The sequence below is a fragment of the Mastigoproctus giganteus genome, chromosome 2, assembly GCF_048544385.1.
Source record: "Mastigoproctus giganteus isolate SK-2022 chromosome 2, ASM4854438v1, whole genome shotgun sequence".
In the NCBI taxonomy this organism is placed as follows: Eukaryota; Metazoa; Arthropoda; class Arachnida; order Uropygi; family Thelyphonidae; genus Mastigoproctus; species Mastigoproctus giganteus.
Window position 1 is genome coordinate 56,137,244 of NC_143576.1, and position 17,056 is coordinate 56,154,299.

General features: G+C 38.1%; 1 protein-coding gene across 1 annotated transcript in view; it reads right to left on the reverse strand.

The window, feature by feature from the left end:
- LOC150089312 (ubiquilin-1-like) overlaps positions 1 to 17,056 on the reverse strand; it is a 201,958-nt gene that overhangs the window by 117,557 nt on the left and 67,345 nt on the right. Inside the window, exon 3 of the mRNA XM_090388991.1 lies at positions 16,192 to 16,241. Coding sequence (XP_090245117.1) covers positions 16,192 to 16,241 — 50 coding nt within the window. The remainder of the gene's footprint in view (positions 1 to 16,191; positions 16,242 to 17,056) is intronic.

Genomic DNA, 17,056 nt, shown 5'->3' on the forward strand with positions numbered 1-17,056 from the left:
TATAATCTCGCTACCTCTAATCTGCAAGATAGTGACTGGAGGGAGTCCGAGTAGTGTGTATACAGGGTGGGCATTGTCAAGGCCACATCATATCAAGGAGCCGAGTATTCTTACCATGTGTACGCCATATCCTAAAATTTCATTACTTCATACTGCATGTCCTCGCTTCCTTTTCGTACTTCTGATTACATCATGAATTGTCAAAATAATAGAACAAACTTATGTGCGAAAAGATATAAATCTCTCAAACACTTCCTTGTTCGTTTCACAAATATACATGGTCTCAGTTCTAATCTCGATATCCATTTCCACTTGCACTCTGCCAAACCCCATGTACCTTTTCTGACAGAATCCCAGTTATTGGCTGATTCAACCACTGCTCATTTCAGTGGTTGATTATTCTCTGTACAATGCCTTTTACTTCAAAGGTAGTACTTGTGCATACGTCTGTTCGATATTCCCTGTCAGAGACTTGGTAATTTGGAATCTCCTCTTTTCGATCTTCTCCGGTTTAAAGTCTCTCTCTACCACATTCTGCCAAATTCATCTGTTGCCTCTATCATTCTCCCAACTCCACTAATCACTTTGAACTCTTTGAAACTTGACTTTCTACAGTCTAACTTTCCTTGCTTATTTTAATGTTTGCAACTCCAGCTGGCTTCTGTTTTCTAGTCACACGGACCCAGATGGTCGATGTGCTGGAGCTTTTGCAATTACTAATGAGCTCGCACAGGTTGTACATTTAACTACAAGAATAACAGACAATCCCAACCATGCAGCCAACACGCTTGATCTTTTTTTCACAAACAACGCTTCTTTTTAAGCACACAGTTGAGTGAGTGGAACTCTAGGCACCTCGGATCACAAGTTGGTGATGGTCTCTTCTCCAGTGGAGCCTTTCTCTTGTGGCCATTCTCAACCTCGTGTTGTTTGGCATTACAAGAATGGGATGATCTGTGAGATTTATTTTCTTCCTTCGCCAGATTACTGTTTCAAATCTTCTGATGTCAACATTTGCTCAGATCGTGTCAGTGAATCCTTTATTCCACACTGAACCTAAAAATCTCATTCTTTATCTAAACCTTAGTTTTCCAATAAATATGCTGAGGCTGTTCAAGAGAAGAATTTTGCATATCATAATTGATTTGTATTCAAATCTCCAGGTTCATTTTCTGCCTAAACCAAAGCTTTTAATAATTGCAAAGCAGTTATTAATCAATCCAACTAGATTTCGAACAGGCTAAGGGTAGAAAACTTGCTTCTTGTCCAAATGGTAGTCAGGCATTCTGGTCTCTTGCTAAAGGTATTGGGTCCTACTTTTGTCCATCTCTTTTCCCACCTCTGTCAAAAGATGGTTTGTTGCAACCTCAGCTAAAGATAAAGATGACTTGCTAGCATCCTACTCTTCTTCTAACTTATGTATTAATGATCTTGGCAAACAACCGCCTGCCAATTCCCAGCACATTCCATTCAAGCCTCCTCTGGTCTTCTGTCAAAAGAATATCCGAAGAATTCTGAACAGTCTTGATAACAAGAAAGCACCAAGTCCTGATGGTATTTTCTCTCTTGTTCTAAAAACCTGTGCTCCTGATCTGACTCTTGATCTGTGTCGCATTTTTACACTTTCTTATTCCAGTGGTGTTTTTCCTTCTGCTTGGAAATTTGCTCATATGCAGCCAGTTTCTAAAAAGGGTAACAAATTCCTCCCATCCAATTATTGTCCCACTGCAACTCTACTCTTTCCAAAGTAATTGAGAAATCTATTAAACGCTAACTCCTAAACTATCTAGAAAACTTCCATCTAATAAACAATTGCCAATATGGATTACATCAGTGCTGATCCACTGGTAATATACTGGCTTATTTTACCCATCTTTGGACAAATTCAATGGAAATGTTTCATGAAACTCAAGCAGTTGCTTTGACATTTCAAAGGTTTTTGATTGTATTTGGCATAAAGGTTTTCTAAATAAATAAGCTACCATATTATGGTTTTCCAACTGTTTTTTTTTTTTTTTTGTAATTGGGCATCCAGTTTTCTCTCTGAGCACTCACTTCGGGTGATGGTAGATGGCACTCTGCCTTCTGACTTCATTAATGCTGGGTTTCTCCCAGCATTCCTAATGCTGGGAGAAACCCAGCATTAGGAAAACTGCTAGCTGGGGGGCCATAGGCAAAAGTGATTCTTGTATTGCTTCTATTAGAATGAGCAACAGCCTGGAAAGCAAGGCAATGCAGATTTCCAGGACTGCTGGGAGTCATAGTAGAACAAATAAATACATGGGCTATGTTAGAGTAACTAAGAGTAGAAACAGGTGCTTGTATACTTGTATGTACACCAATGCTAGGAGTATAGTTAATAAATATGATGAGCTTGAAGTGCTAGTCAAAGGCAGATATTGTTGGGATATCAGAGAAGTGGTGTCACACAGACATAAGCAAAGCAGAATTGGAATTTGGAGAGTACAATGTGTACAGAAAGGCAGATATTGTTGGGATATCAGAGAAGTGGTGTCACACAGACATAAGCAAAGCAGAATTGGAATTTGGAGAGTACAATGTGTACAGAAAGGATACACAGGACAGGAAGGGAGGAAGGATTATGCTGTTAGTTAAGAAACACATAAAATCTAAGGAAGTGCATCCAATTGATGTTGGTGGACAATGAAATGTTCAGTCTGTTTGGTGTGACATAATCACTGGGGAAGGAAAAATGAGTAGATATGGTTATAGGCCTAATGAATCTGATGAGTATAATGAACATTTGTGCAGAGAAAGAGAAGACCAGTATATCAGAATGTCTTATAATGGGGGATTTTAACTTTCCAGATATTGACTGGAACTTTTGGACTGGTAACTGGCATACTAGGAAGACTTTTGTGGATTTATTGGTTGACTGTTTTCTACAGTAACATGTTCGAGAGGCAACCATAGGGAGTAATACTCGTGATCTGATTATCAGCAGTGATTATTCATGCATTAAGAATTTGCAGATAAAGGAACCACTGGGTGACAGTATTCACAATGTATTTAAGTGGGAATTACATAAGGATGTAATTACCACCAAGGCTAAAGGGAAGGGCTTTTGCTTTTGTAAAGGTGACTACACGGGTCTTAGACAGTTTTTAAGTTCTGTACAATGGGATCAACTGTTGATGTTACAAACATTGAATTCTAAATGGGAAGATTTCAGGACTTAATTTTGGAAGCTACTAGGCTTTTCATTCCAACTAAGAAATACTGTTCAAGGTTTAGGCCTAAATGAATGTCAGATGAACTAATTAAGCTTGTGGCAGAGAAGAAAAATGTATGGAATGCATATAAAGTATTAGGCGATAGAGAAGCCTATGGCTGGTATAAACTAGTCTGTAATCAAGTCACAAAGGAGGTTAGGCAGGCGAAGGCAGATTATGAGACAATATTTGGCAAAGGATGCAAAGAAAAACAGCAAGGAGTTCTTTACTTATGTAAACTCTAGAAGAAAAGGGATGAATCAGCTTGGACCACTTAACATAGATGGGTTTGCTGTTGATGATCATGCTCAGGTAGCTGACAAACTGAATTAGTATTTTGCATCTACATTTACACACGAGGAGTTATTCAATGAGGGGAGTGCCACAAGTTTATCAAACTCTAACAGGGAGCTAAATGATTTTGTAATAACTGAGTGCAAACTGGAGAAGAAATTGTTGAAGTTAAACATAAAAAAGGTACCTGGGGTGGACGGGATCTATCCAGTTATATTAAAGGAAGCAGAAAAGGAAGTAAGCAAACCCTTAGCCATAATTATGAGAGCTTCCTTGGACTCATGGGAGTCCCCATGGACTGGAGGTGTGCAAATGTATCACGAATTCGCAAAGGAGGTTCAAAAGGGGACACAGGTAACTATAAACCTGTTAGTTTCACTTGTGCTCCAGGGAAAATAATGGAATCGCTGGTTAAAGAAGCATTGCAGGATTATCTAGACAAGACTGCAGTAATAGTTAAGACAGTATGGATTTGTTAAAGGGAGTTCTTTGTCTGACCAATTTGATTGGATACTATGATGTGGTCACAAGGGAACTGAATGCCAAAAATAATTTTGATATCATATACTTGGATTTCAGGAAAGCTTTTGATACTGTTGCACATGGAAGACTGCTGTACAAATTGGTGAGGTATGGCATTAAGAGTAAGTTGCTATAATGGATAAAGGGAGGGTTGAGTGAGAGATGACAGAGAATGGTAATCAATGGACACTGCTCTTCATGGACAAATATTATTAGTGGAATTCCCCAGGGTTAGGTGTTGAGCCCATCATTGTTTTGTATATTTATCAATGATATTAATGCAGGTATATCAGGTTTGATGTCCAAGTTTGCAGATGATACAAAGGTTGGCAGGGTTGCTAACGACAGTAAAGACAGTATGCAACTCCAACTGGATCTAAACAAGTTGGGCAAATTGGCTGAGAAGTGGCAACTGAAGTTTAACATTGACAAATGCGAAGTACTGCATATGGGTAGCAACAATCCAAGAAAAACGTACCAAATGTGTGGTACTACACTCAGGGAAGTGAAACGTGAAAAAGACTTGGGGGTAATTGTGCAGTCAAATATGAAGTTCGCTGAGCAGTGCAGAGGGGCTGCCAGGGCAGGTCATGGAGTCTTGTCAATGATATATAGGAATTTTGCTAGCAGGGACAGGGAGGTGATTATCCCATTATACAAGGCAATGGTCAGGCCACACCTAGAATGAGTTTGTTTGTTTGTTATTTGGAGCATTAGCAACTAAGGCCATATTGCTCGGGGAATATGCGGTGGTCACTCCCTGACCTTTCTGCATCCTCCGTATTTGGTGGTGATGGGCTCGAACCTCAGTCTAATCAAGAAGCGTGTGCTATGCACTGCTGCTCCTTCCCAGCTAGAACGAGTACAAAGAAGGGCAACAATATTGGTGAGGGGAACAAAGGAGTACTCTTACCAAGAAAGGCTTAAGTTCTGCAAGTTGCAGTGCCTAGAGAGTAGGCAACTGCGAGGTGATCTGATTGAGATGTATAAGGCCTTGAATGGGTTGAGCAAGCTGAATGCTGATGGGATTCTTCCTCTTGCTCAGGTTAAAAACCTGAGAGGGCACAGATTCAAATTGAGGAAAGACAGTTGTTGTTATTTGGTTTTCAGGAACATTAGCAACTAAGGCCATATTGCTCCGGGGATATGTGGAAAGGTCATTCCCTGACCTTTCTGCATCCTCCGTATTTGGTCACGGGCTTGAACTCTGGTCTAATCAAGAAGCGTGTGCTATGCACTGCTGCTCCTGCCCACCGAGATGCCAGGAAAGACAGGTGTAGAATATATGTGTGGAAATTTGCCTTTAGTCAGTGGGTAGTTGATTAGTGGAACAGACTTTTTGGGGAAGTTAATAGCCTAAATAAATTTAAGGCTGAGCTAGACAGGCATTTGTAACAAATGGAGGGGTGAAATGGGAGGGTTTTTTTTGGCTGATGCTGCATAAGCTTGCTTTTTGCATCGTATGCCTTGTTCTAATTGACTTTGCAGCACTTGAAGTTGTTCCAGCTATACGTGTAGCTTTTATTTTCACAGCATTGTTGACAAGCTTAAGTGAATGTGGATTTACTTAAGCTTGTTGCTCTAGAACAGGGGTCAGCAACTTCTTTTGAGTGAAGAGCCATTTTTGATTTAATTAAAAAAACAAAACAAATCCGAATAGCTGCACCTAAGCTCAAGCTGTGAGAAGGTGTTTTATTCAAAATATATATATTTTTTTGAAATATTATTTATTAATACTGAAAAAAGGTAACAAACATCCAATTAGATACAAATTAATGTAACTTTTGCTGCTGAACATCTTGAGCGAGTCTCTCAAGTTCAGCGAGTATTCTGTAATTTTCATTTTTAAACATGCTGAGAGACTCGCATTGTTCATATGGTTTCTTGATTTATTTTTAATACAGTTCATGTTCGAAAATGCTTTCACTGAAACTAATGCTATATTCTGTCTCTGCCCTTGCCTGCTGCACGTGGGCTAAAAGTTAGAGCCGCAGTTACATGTTCAAAGAGCTGCATGCGGTTTGTGAGCCGCAGGTTGCCAACCCCTGCTTTAGAGACATCCCATGTTTTCTCATTTCTTTCAAAACATTTTATTATTTCAAGTTTCTCTTTTATCCTTAATGCTTTCCTTTTGCACTTACTGCTTGGAACCAGGACGCTTACCCATGTCTGGAATGCTGTATGAATACTTTCTATAAAGAAAATTTAACAAATGCAGGAGAACAGGTCCAAGACACACTTTTAGGATGACTCAAATGAGTGAACTGAGGCAAGAGATACACGAGGTTCATGTGTGTTCGTTTTATGTATTGCTGCGTAGGTCACTACGTTCAGCTTGGTGCTGTGTTTTGCATTCACCTGGTATTACTTGCAGACAAAATCATGCATGAGCCAATGCAAAAATTGCGTTATACCCATATTGTTCCCCAATATATCAGTCACATTGGAGCAAATTCGTGTTGCTAAAATGCGTGTTATAGCAGAACTGACCGTACTTGTAAACTCTTCTAACTTATTCAGAAATTTTTTAATAATTAGGTGTACTATCCAGTTTCCCGATAAGGTTAGTTTTCTTATGATTTTTAAGTCAAGTTTGTTATTTTTCATTCATAGAGATGCTATTTTTATACTTAAGGACATAGTGAATTTAATGATATACGCTTAAAAGCCAATGTTAGGTTGCTATGCTTATATTTAGCCTAAGTACAGTGACTACATGATGGTATGCGTTTAGGACAGGTGAAAAAATATATGGAATTTGTATATTGTGTTTTGAAAAGCATGTTTACATATTTGATTTTTATAATAAATATTTAACATTTAATATCCTAATGCAAGTGGTATTGATGAATCAAGTCATGTTTAGAGCACTACCGTCAATGTTTGTTTGTTATTTAGTTTTTATGAGCATTAGCAACTAAGGCCATATTGCTCCGGGGATATGCGGTGGTCATTCCCTGACCTTTCCGCATCCTCCGTATTTGGTGGTCATGGGCTCGAACCCCGGTCTAATCAAGAAGCATGTGCTACGCACTGCTGCTCCTGCCCACCTGGATACGGACGCGTCACTACCGTCGATACTTGTTATCTGGTAGTTTGTTTTATGTTGTTATTAAAAGGTTAGGTCAGTTTAAATATGCATTTCAATTTTTTAAGAGGATCTGTTTGTGAAAGAAGCAAAGCTTACTTCAAATTTTCTGAGTGATTACTTGTGTATTACTTGACAGTCAACTTGTGTATACTATCATCAGCCTTCTACAAGGTCATGTAAGATAATGGAATAGCCAATACTATGCAACTGAATAAAATGAAAAAGTAATAATAAAAATAAATAAATTAAGCAAAGAACTTTAAAATAGAATTTACTGCATTTCATTGAGACATGCATTTAATTAGTTAACTTTAATATGGAAAATGGTGTCAGGAACACTGTTTAGACAGTACTAGAACGCATTTCCACACAGATCTTTATTAATGCCTTCCATTTTTTATTTATAAAAGTTGGCAAGTGTGCATAAAGGGGTAGAATTTTTTTCAGCCTGGACTGTACTTGTTAACAGGAGAGATTGCTTCTACAGGGATGGGATACACTTAAATAGAAAGGGTGCAAGAATATTTGCTGATGCTATCGAGGCAGTGTTAGGTGGGTCGGAAAACTGCTAGCTTGGGGGGGAGACAAAGACCAATAGATTGACAGTAGCCACTGGCAGAGGTGAAAGAGATTCTTGCACTGCTTCTATTAGAATGAGCAGAAGCCTGAAAAACAAGATGCATGGTATTTCAGAGACTGCTGGGAGCCATTGCGGTACAAGTAAACACATGGGTTGTGTTAGGGTAGCTAAGAATAGAAAACGGGTGCAGGTATACTTGCGTGTACACCAATGCTAGGAGTTTAGTAAATAAATTTGATGAATTTGAGGTATTGCTCAAAACATCGAAGGCAGATATTGTTGGGATATCAGAGACGTGGTGTCACACAGATATAAGGGATGCAGAACTGCAATTTGGGGAGTACAACGTCTACAGAAAGGATAGACAGGATAGGAAGGGGGGAGGGGTTATGCTATTAGTTAAGAAACACATAAAAACCAAGGAAGTGAAGCCAGTCGACATTGCTGGACAGTGCAGTGTGGAGTCAGTTTGGTGTGACATAAGCATTGGGAGATCAAAATTGAGAGTAGGAGTGTGCTATAGGCCTAATGATTCTGATGAGTATAATAAGGAACTGTACAGGGAAATAGAGTGGGCCAGTAAATCAGAGAGTCTTATAATGGGAGATTTTAATTTCCCAGATATTGACTGGAATTTGGGGGCTGGTTACTCACACACTAGCAGGGCTTTTGTGGATTTATTGGATGATTGTTTTCTGCATCAGCATGTTCGGGAGGCAACTAGAGGGAGTAATACTCTTGATTTGATTACCAGCAGTGATTCTTCATGCATTGGGAAGCTGCAGATAAATGAGCCACTGGGTGGCAGTGATCACAGTGTGCTGAAGTGGGATTTACTCAAAGAGGTAACTACCATTAGGGGTAAAGGGAAGGGTTATTGCTTCCGTAAAGGCGACTATGATGGACTGAGACAGTATTTAAATTCTATACAGTGGGACCAACTGATGATGTTACCAACAGCAAATTCAAAATGGGAAGCATTCAAAGAACTTATCTTGGAAGCTACTAGGCTTTACATACCAACTAAGAAATATTGTTCAAGGTTTAGGCCAAAATGGATGACAGATGAACTAATGAGGCATATGGCAGAGAAGAAAAATGCATGGGATACATACAAATTAACACGTGACACGGACGCCTATGATAGATACAAGTTGATCTGTAACCAAGTTACAAAGGAGGTTAGGCAGGCGAAGGCAGATTACGAGAGATCCTTGGCAAGGGATGCGAAGAAAAACAGCAAAGAGTTCTTTACTTATGTAAACTCTAGAAGGAAGGGGATGAATCAGATTGGTCCACTTGAGATCGATGGGTCAACTGTTGATGATCCTGCTCAGGTAGCTAACAAACTAAATGAATATTTTGCATCGACATTCACACATGAGGAGTTATTCAGCGAGGGGAATGCCAGAGGTGTATTCAACTCTAGCAGTAAGCTACAGAATCTTGAAATAACTGGGAGTAAAGTGGAGGAGAAACTGTTGAAGATAAACACAAGAAAGGCACCCGGGGTGGATGGGATCTATCCAGTTATATTAAAGGAGGCAGCAAAGGAAGTAAGCAATCCCTTAGCCATAATTATGAGAGCTTCCTTGGACTCAGGGGAGGTACCCATAGACTGGAAATGTGCAAATGTGACCCCAATTCACAAAGGAGGATCAAAGGCTGACACAAGTAATTATAGACCTGTGAGCCTAACTTCTGTTCCAGGAAAAGTAATGGAGGCACTGGTTAAAGAAGCACTGCAGGATCATTTAGACAAGACTTCAGTTATAGCTCAGACACAGCATGGTTTTGTTAAGGGGAAGTCTTGCCTGACCAACTTGATTGGATACTATGATGCAGTCACAAAAGAACAGGATGCAGGGAATAACTTTGATATTATATACTTGGATCTTAGAAAGGCTTTTGATACTGTTGCACATGGAAGCCTGCTACACAAATTGGAGCAGTGTGACATTGGAGGCAAATTGCTGCTATGGATAAAGGGGTGGTTGAGGGGGAGAAGACAGAGAGTGGTAATCAATGGACACTGCTCATCATGGACTGATGTTATTAGTGGAGTCCCTCAGGGCTCAGTGTTGGGTCCATTATTGTTTTCTGTATTTATAAATGATTGTTTGTTTGTTTTAGGGTTTTATGGCGCATTAGCATCTAAGGCTATAATGCGCCAAGTCAAGTATTTATAAATGATATTGATGATGGTATATCGGGCTTAATGTCCAAGTTTGCAGACGATACAAAGGTTGGCACGGTTATCAAGGACACTACTGACACTATGCTGCTGCAACAGGATCTGGAAAGGTTGAGCAGATGGGCTGAGAGGTGGCAAATGAAGTTTAAAGAAATGAAATGTAAAGTACTACACATGGGAAACAGCAACCCCAGAGCAATGTATCAACTCTGTGGTACTACACTGACAGTGGTAGAGAATGAAAGGGACTTGGGGGTGGTTGTGCAGGCAGATATGAAGTTCTCTGAGCAGTGCAGACGGGCTGCAAGAGTAGCTCATGGAGTATTGTCAATGATATACAGGAATTTTTCCAGCAGGGATAAGGAGGTGATTATTCCATTGTATAAGGCAATGGTCAGGCCACACCTAGAGTACTGTATACAGGTCTGGAGGCCTCATTTCAAGAAGGATGTAGAGCTGCTGGAACGAGTACAGAGAAGGGCAACAAGATTAGTGTATGGAACAAAGGGGTGCTCTTACAAAGAAAGGCTTAAGTTTTGCAAATTACAGTGTATGGAGACTAGGCACCAGCGAGGTGATCTGATAGAGGTGTATAAAGCCTTGAATGGTTTAAGCATGCTCAATGCTGATGGAATTCTTCCTCTAGCTCAGAAAAATCACCTGAGAGGGCATAAATTCAAATTGAGGAAAGACAGATGTAGGATAGACGTGCGGAAATTTGCCTTTAGCCAGCGGGTGGTTGGTTGGTGGAACAGACTTCCATCCCTTGTGGTGGAGGTTGATAGCCTAAATAAGTTTAAGGCTCAGCTGGACAGGTATTTTGAACGAACAGAGGGGTGAAGTGGAAGTGGTTTTTTTTTTTTTTTTTTTGGCTGATGCTGCATAAGCTTGCTTTCTTGCATCAAATGCCTCTACTAATGCTAATGCTAATAAAGCTTTGGCTATGAAAATATTTATAACTAATGTACCTATAGTAAGTTGGCATCAAAAGAGGCTTCTTTATACACCATCTCATACTGGGAATGAGATAGTATAGTGGCACTCTTATTTAGGGACATATACTTTCATTTATTCTCAGTTGAGTGCTATCTAGATGGCACTGTTTCAATGAAGTTTAATTCTGTAATTCATTAAAATCATAAAGCATTGAGCTACATAAATACTTATAGCTAATGTACAGGTAGTGCAACAGCATCAATTTGTAAGTAGGCATAAATAAAGATAAAGTTTACATAAAAAGAACATTCTCATGACATTCTTACAATAGGAGATGTTGCAAAAGGGCCTTTTCATGCATACTTTGCTTTATATATGGCTGCATATAAACTAATGGTACGGCACTATATATTAGTTAAAAATATTTTTAATTAATGAGGCTTGAAGTTTTATGTTCTTATTATATCACAGAATTATACTTCTTACCTTTCAGCATTTCTCATATTGTAGGATATGAGAAATGGTAATCAATGGACACTGCTCTTTGCAGAAAAATGTCATTAGTGGAGTTCCCCAGGATTTGGTGCTGGGCCCATTGTTGTTTTGTGTATTCATCAATGATATTGATGAAAGTATATCATGATTAATGTCCAAGTTTGCAGATAATACGAAGGTTGGCAGGGTTGTTAATGACACTAACGACAGTATGCTACTGCAACAGGAACTAGAAAAGTTGAGCAGATGAACTGAGAGGTGGCAACTGAAGTTTAACATATGGGTAGCAGTAACCCCAGAGTAACATATCAACTGTGTGGTACTACACTCAGGGTGGTAGAGAATGAAAAGGACCTGGGGTTAATTGTGCAGTCAGATATGAAGTTTTCTGACAGTGCAGACAGTCTGCAAGAGTAGCTCATGGTGTCTTGTCAATGATATACAGGAATTTTTCTAGCAGGAAAAAGGAAAAATTATCCTCTTGTATAAGGCAATGGTTAGGCTACACCTTGAGTACTGTATACAGGTCTGGTGGCCTCATTTTAGGAAATATGTACAGCTGCTGCAATGTGCTACAGAGAAGGGGACAAGATTAGTGAATGGAACAAAGGGTTGCTCTTACGAAGAAAGGCTTAAGTTATGCAAATTACAGTGTCTGGAGACTAGGCACCTGCGTGGTGATCTGATTGAGGTGTATAAGGCCTTGAATGGTTGGAGCAAGCTCAATGCTGATGGGATTCTTCCTCTTGCTCATTAATCACCAGAGAGGACATAAATTCAAATTGAGGAAAGACAGCTGTAGAATAGATGTGTGGAAATTTGTCTTTAGCCAGCGGGCAGTTGATTCTGGAACAAACTTCCAACTGTTGTTGTAGAAGCGGGAAGGTTAAATAAATTCCAGGCAGAACTAGATAAACATTTGGAGCGAATGGATAGGTGAAATGGGAATATATATATATATATTTTTTTTTTGGCTGATGTATAATCTTTCTTTCTTGCATGATATGCCTCTATTAATGCTAATATTAATGTATACAATGCCTTTCACGTTGAAAGCAGCGACAATTACATGTTTGCTGTGCAGACTTCACACACTGGACCCTTGTTTTTTTTTTGAAGGTGGAGATGTGTTGTGCTCCCAGAACTCATCTCTAGTGATTACTGTGTTTAAGAAATCAATTTTCTAACGTCGTTAGAAAATTGATTAATATGAAAATTAATATTGAATTGATATGAAAATTAATATTGAATTTACTGAAACCATAAGTTGAACTTTTCCATGAAATAGTTACTATTTTCTTAAAATAGTTAATCAACAGCCAAATACAAACATAGCAATTTGTTGATAGCCAGTATAAGTGATTTGAAAATTATAAATCATTTGATAAACTGACTTTTTGCCTCAAGATTTAAATTTATAGTCACATTACTGCTAATATCATTTGAATATAAATGGCACCACTACAAAAATTAATACACTATTCATTTAGATATTTTTTATATCTGTACCCTGAAAGGGAGTAGAGATAAAAAAAGCCAAAAAACTCTACCTCCTTTCAAAAAGAACGGGCTTTAAGGCTAGAAAAAATACTCAACTGAGTATTTTTTCTGCTGTTCCTAAAAGTGGACTTATATTCACTGGCTTCAAATTTTTAATCAATACAACTGTGTTATTTATCTTGAATTTATGGATATTAGAGGCTGCCAGTGGCATGAATTTTAACAGTTGGATGGGAATTATTTGTATAGGTGCCTATAAGTTACACACATCCAACGTATACTTTATTTCTTCTGCCTTCATTTAAAAATACTTTTCATACATTTTCAAAACTTATCAATTGCTTTCATATCATAAATTCTTGAAAATCCAATATCATGCTCATTCATAAGTACATTATATTTTTGCCTTTGTCTAAAAACAACCAGAATTGTCAAAGACATGAACATTGTTACTCAAAAGGTATGTGAATAATCTTTTGCCAATCTGCAATTTTAAAACAGTTCAGCTTGTGAATCTCCTAGATTTGTATCTTTTTACACATCTGTTTGTTTGTTTGTTATTTGGTTTTTAGGAGCATTAGCAACTAAGGCCATATTGCTCCGGGAATATGCGGTGGTCATTCCCTGACCTTTCCGCATCCTCCGTATTTGGTGGTGACGGGCTCGAACCCCGGTCTAATCAAGAAGCGTGTGCTACGCACTGCTGCTTCTTCCCACCTGGCTACGGAGGCGCCCATTTTTACACATCTAAAAATATGTTTATATATACATTGTGCAATATCAATGTTATTTAAAATTTCTTCTGTAAAAGTTTGATGATAAAGTCTACTAGGGTGTATGTTTAAATATTTGTGTTATATTTGCTTTTTGTATAATATACTGTAAAACTCTCCTAGAATATGAATGCTGTGCTGGGTAACACAACACATCTATGTTTATCACCAACTTGCTGGTCTTTTCTGAATGCTGTAGCAGATGGATGGACTATGAAAACAACAATATAAACACACTTGCCCAAGTAACCAATACTTTAAATAGCAGCTGCTGGATGAAGAACAGACTTCAGACAAACATCATTTTTATTTAATGCATTTTCTGTAATGCTTAATTATTTAATTAAAAGTCTCCTTGCTACTGGATAGGCAGGCAATGCAGCTATTTTTTTTGAAGTGAAACTTCTTTAGGCGTGCTCCAAGCAGTTTTCAGATAGGAGTAACTTCCATTCGTGGAATGTCAAAAAACACAATGAAAATGCAATAGTAGCCATAAGTAAATGCATTGCAGGCACTCTGAACACCAATTAACATGATAGGCTAAATGTCCCGGTTGTTGTAGATCACCAAAGTTAAGCATCGTTAAGCCCAGTTAGTTAATAGAATTCAAATTCAATTTGTAAAAGTCATTACTACATATTGTATAGTGAATGATATTTTGTTATGGAGTGTCCATCGTAAAGTGATTTGATCGTACACTGAACCAATCATAAAAGGGGGAGTCCACTATAGTGAGCGTTGTAAGGCTTATAGAACATGTACAAATGCAATGCTTCCATGGATTAAAAAAAATCACCAAGAAAATGCGACACAAAATGATTCATCCCCTTCCCACCATTGTACCGTACCAGGCACGAGCGACACATGACCCAATCAGTACCCCTACTCATTGCGTCATGTTATTTCTTTCGTCATTCTCCACTGTATTTAATAAAAAAAATTTCGACGGAAAAAAATTTCTAATTCAACATGTTGAAGACTAATAGTGAGTGTTGTAAGGCGTATAGAGCCAGTGCATGATCAATGTGACCACCGAAACCACCTCCATTGAGTACAAAGCAGAGAGGTATGCTATTTCGACAGCGGAACAAATTACAGTATGCAATGGAATTGAACAAAGAAGCTGGAGAAGGTCCATCCACACCTTCTGAGATTTACATCTCCCCAGAAGTGTTAGAAGTGAATTTGGAAGGAGTAATGGAAGTTGATACTGCAAATGAAAATGAGGAAGAATCCTCAAAGCCCAGTTGTAAATGAAAAGCGAAGAAGCCAAAACCGACTGCCAGAAGTACTCTATCAAATTGTTCAGCACATAGCAGGCATAATACACAGCAAGAGCAGCAACAGGATTTTAAGAAACACCGAAGCATCCACACACAGTTTAAATGTACATTCCTGGATAATGATTTCTGTTCAGTCTGTTCTGTGCTTTGGTTCAAGAACAATGTGAAGATTGTAGCAGCTCGAGATCACGCTCTTCTTCAAACAGCATTTCCAAATAAGGATGCAAGTCAAATGTCGGCCTGTAACAACTAACACTTTGTTCTCTCAAGAACAAAGTGATTCCAGCTCCATCGAAGTCAAATGGTTTTAAATATCATCTGATGCCACAGCACTTGCCAAAACTAGGTTTGGTAACGGAACATCTCATATCTCCGAAGCTCCCATTTACACAGATTCATTGTCTGTGGCATTCATGTGGTCAATACAGGATCCTCGGTCAAGTGATAAATGTTCACCTAAAGAAGTTTCACTTAACTTCTGCTTTGTGTGCTCAGCACACACAAGAATTTTTTTTGTAATATATGATTTATAAAATGTGCCAGTTGTAGGAGATTTCTGTATAGATGGATACTAGATAACTGATCTTTTAATATACTTACTAATAACAAAAATGATAATATGATTTATGTTCACAAAATGAAAACTATTGTCCATTTGAAGGGTTGTGGTCCATTTATTACTATAAAGTGTTTTAATTTTTATCATCAGAGTAATGTCATACTAACTGTTACTGCAGACCCCCCCCCACAAGGTCTGAGAGATGATTGACTCTGCTCATTATGTACACAGTAAAAAAAAAATACAAGCTCACCTGTCACACTAATTGTGAGAGGTAAGTTGTCAGACTTTTTTCCTCTTTATTGTTCCCGGAAGCTGAGTAAATAATTAAGCATTGAAAAACAGGCAAACAAGTGGATAATTTTTGAAATTCGCATAATCTGAAACACACAAGGGCAAAATTTTGATGTAGGTTAGAAAAATTTTATTTGTTGATCACAATGTTTTACTATTGAGAACAATAAATCAAAATCATATTTCATTTTCTGAATTGAAAGAGGTTTTTGGTTGCAAAAAAGTGTGTGTGACACTGATCTAAAGCCTCATTGTTTTAATAATTTAGTATTTTTAGATTTGTCTATGGTGTCATAAATGACCTAAGCCTGTCATATATTCAGACAATCTGTTAAATCTTTATAGTAAAAGTGAGTAAAGTAGATATAATCATTAGCAGGAAAATAAATTTTAGTATTGTCAGAATACATTTTTAAAAAATGAAATGATCAACTTACTCGTGATGTGTTCCTAACAACCAAATGCACTGTCAAGCCATCCTTGATTTCTGAAATAAAAATTGAAACCGATAAATATTTAAAGTATATATTTTGCACACAATACTCATAACACATCTTTCTATTGTGGTAAAATTTCCAACTATATAGGGTGAACTAAAAAGGTGAAAATGATAGTGAAACAAAATGAATCTGGCACACTGGAATGAAATGCACCAAATATTACTACCATTTTCAAAGGGTCTAATAAAAAATGGAATATTTTTCATACTTATTTATATAATAATAAAAGAAAAAAAAAAAATCAAAGATTCTCTTTAGTCTTCATAATTAACAAATAAAAACTGCATTCTTCAAGTACAGAGACACTACAAGACCATTTTTTTATTACTCATTCCTCTCTGGGCTAACAGCTGTAAAACTTGTCAATTTCCTCATCCACACTGTTCAAAACTTTTATACATGAGCATATGAATTAGAGGCAGACTACAACAAGCACACACAGAGAAATGTTTCTGAGCACACCATCCAGTGAATGCTCTTGCAAATAAGCCTATGGAATAGGTTTGTTTGTTTTGTTTTGTTTTTATTGGCGCATTAGCTACGGAGGCTATAATGCGCCAAGACCACATGGAATAGGCAACCTATTCATATGCCCATGTTGACCGATCATTATCGACACCTTCGCCTACAGTGGGTGTGCGAGCACCGTTCCTGGACACTGGATGAGAATCACATGGTCTGATGACTCAAGGTTCCGGCTCCATCATGCTGATGATTGAGTACATATTTGACACCAAGTAAGTGACCAAATGCAACTGGACTGCATGGTTGATGAAAACCGGCCAGTGGTGGTGGTATTTTG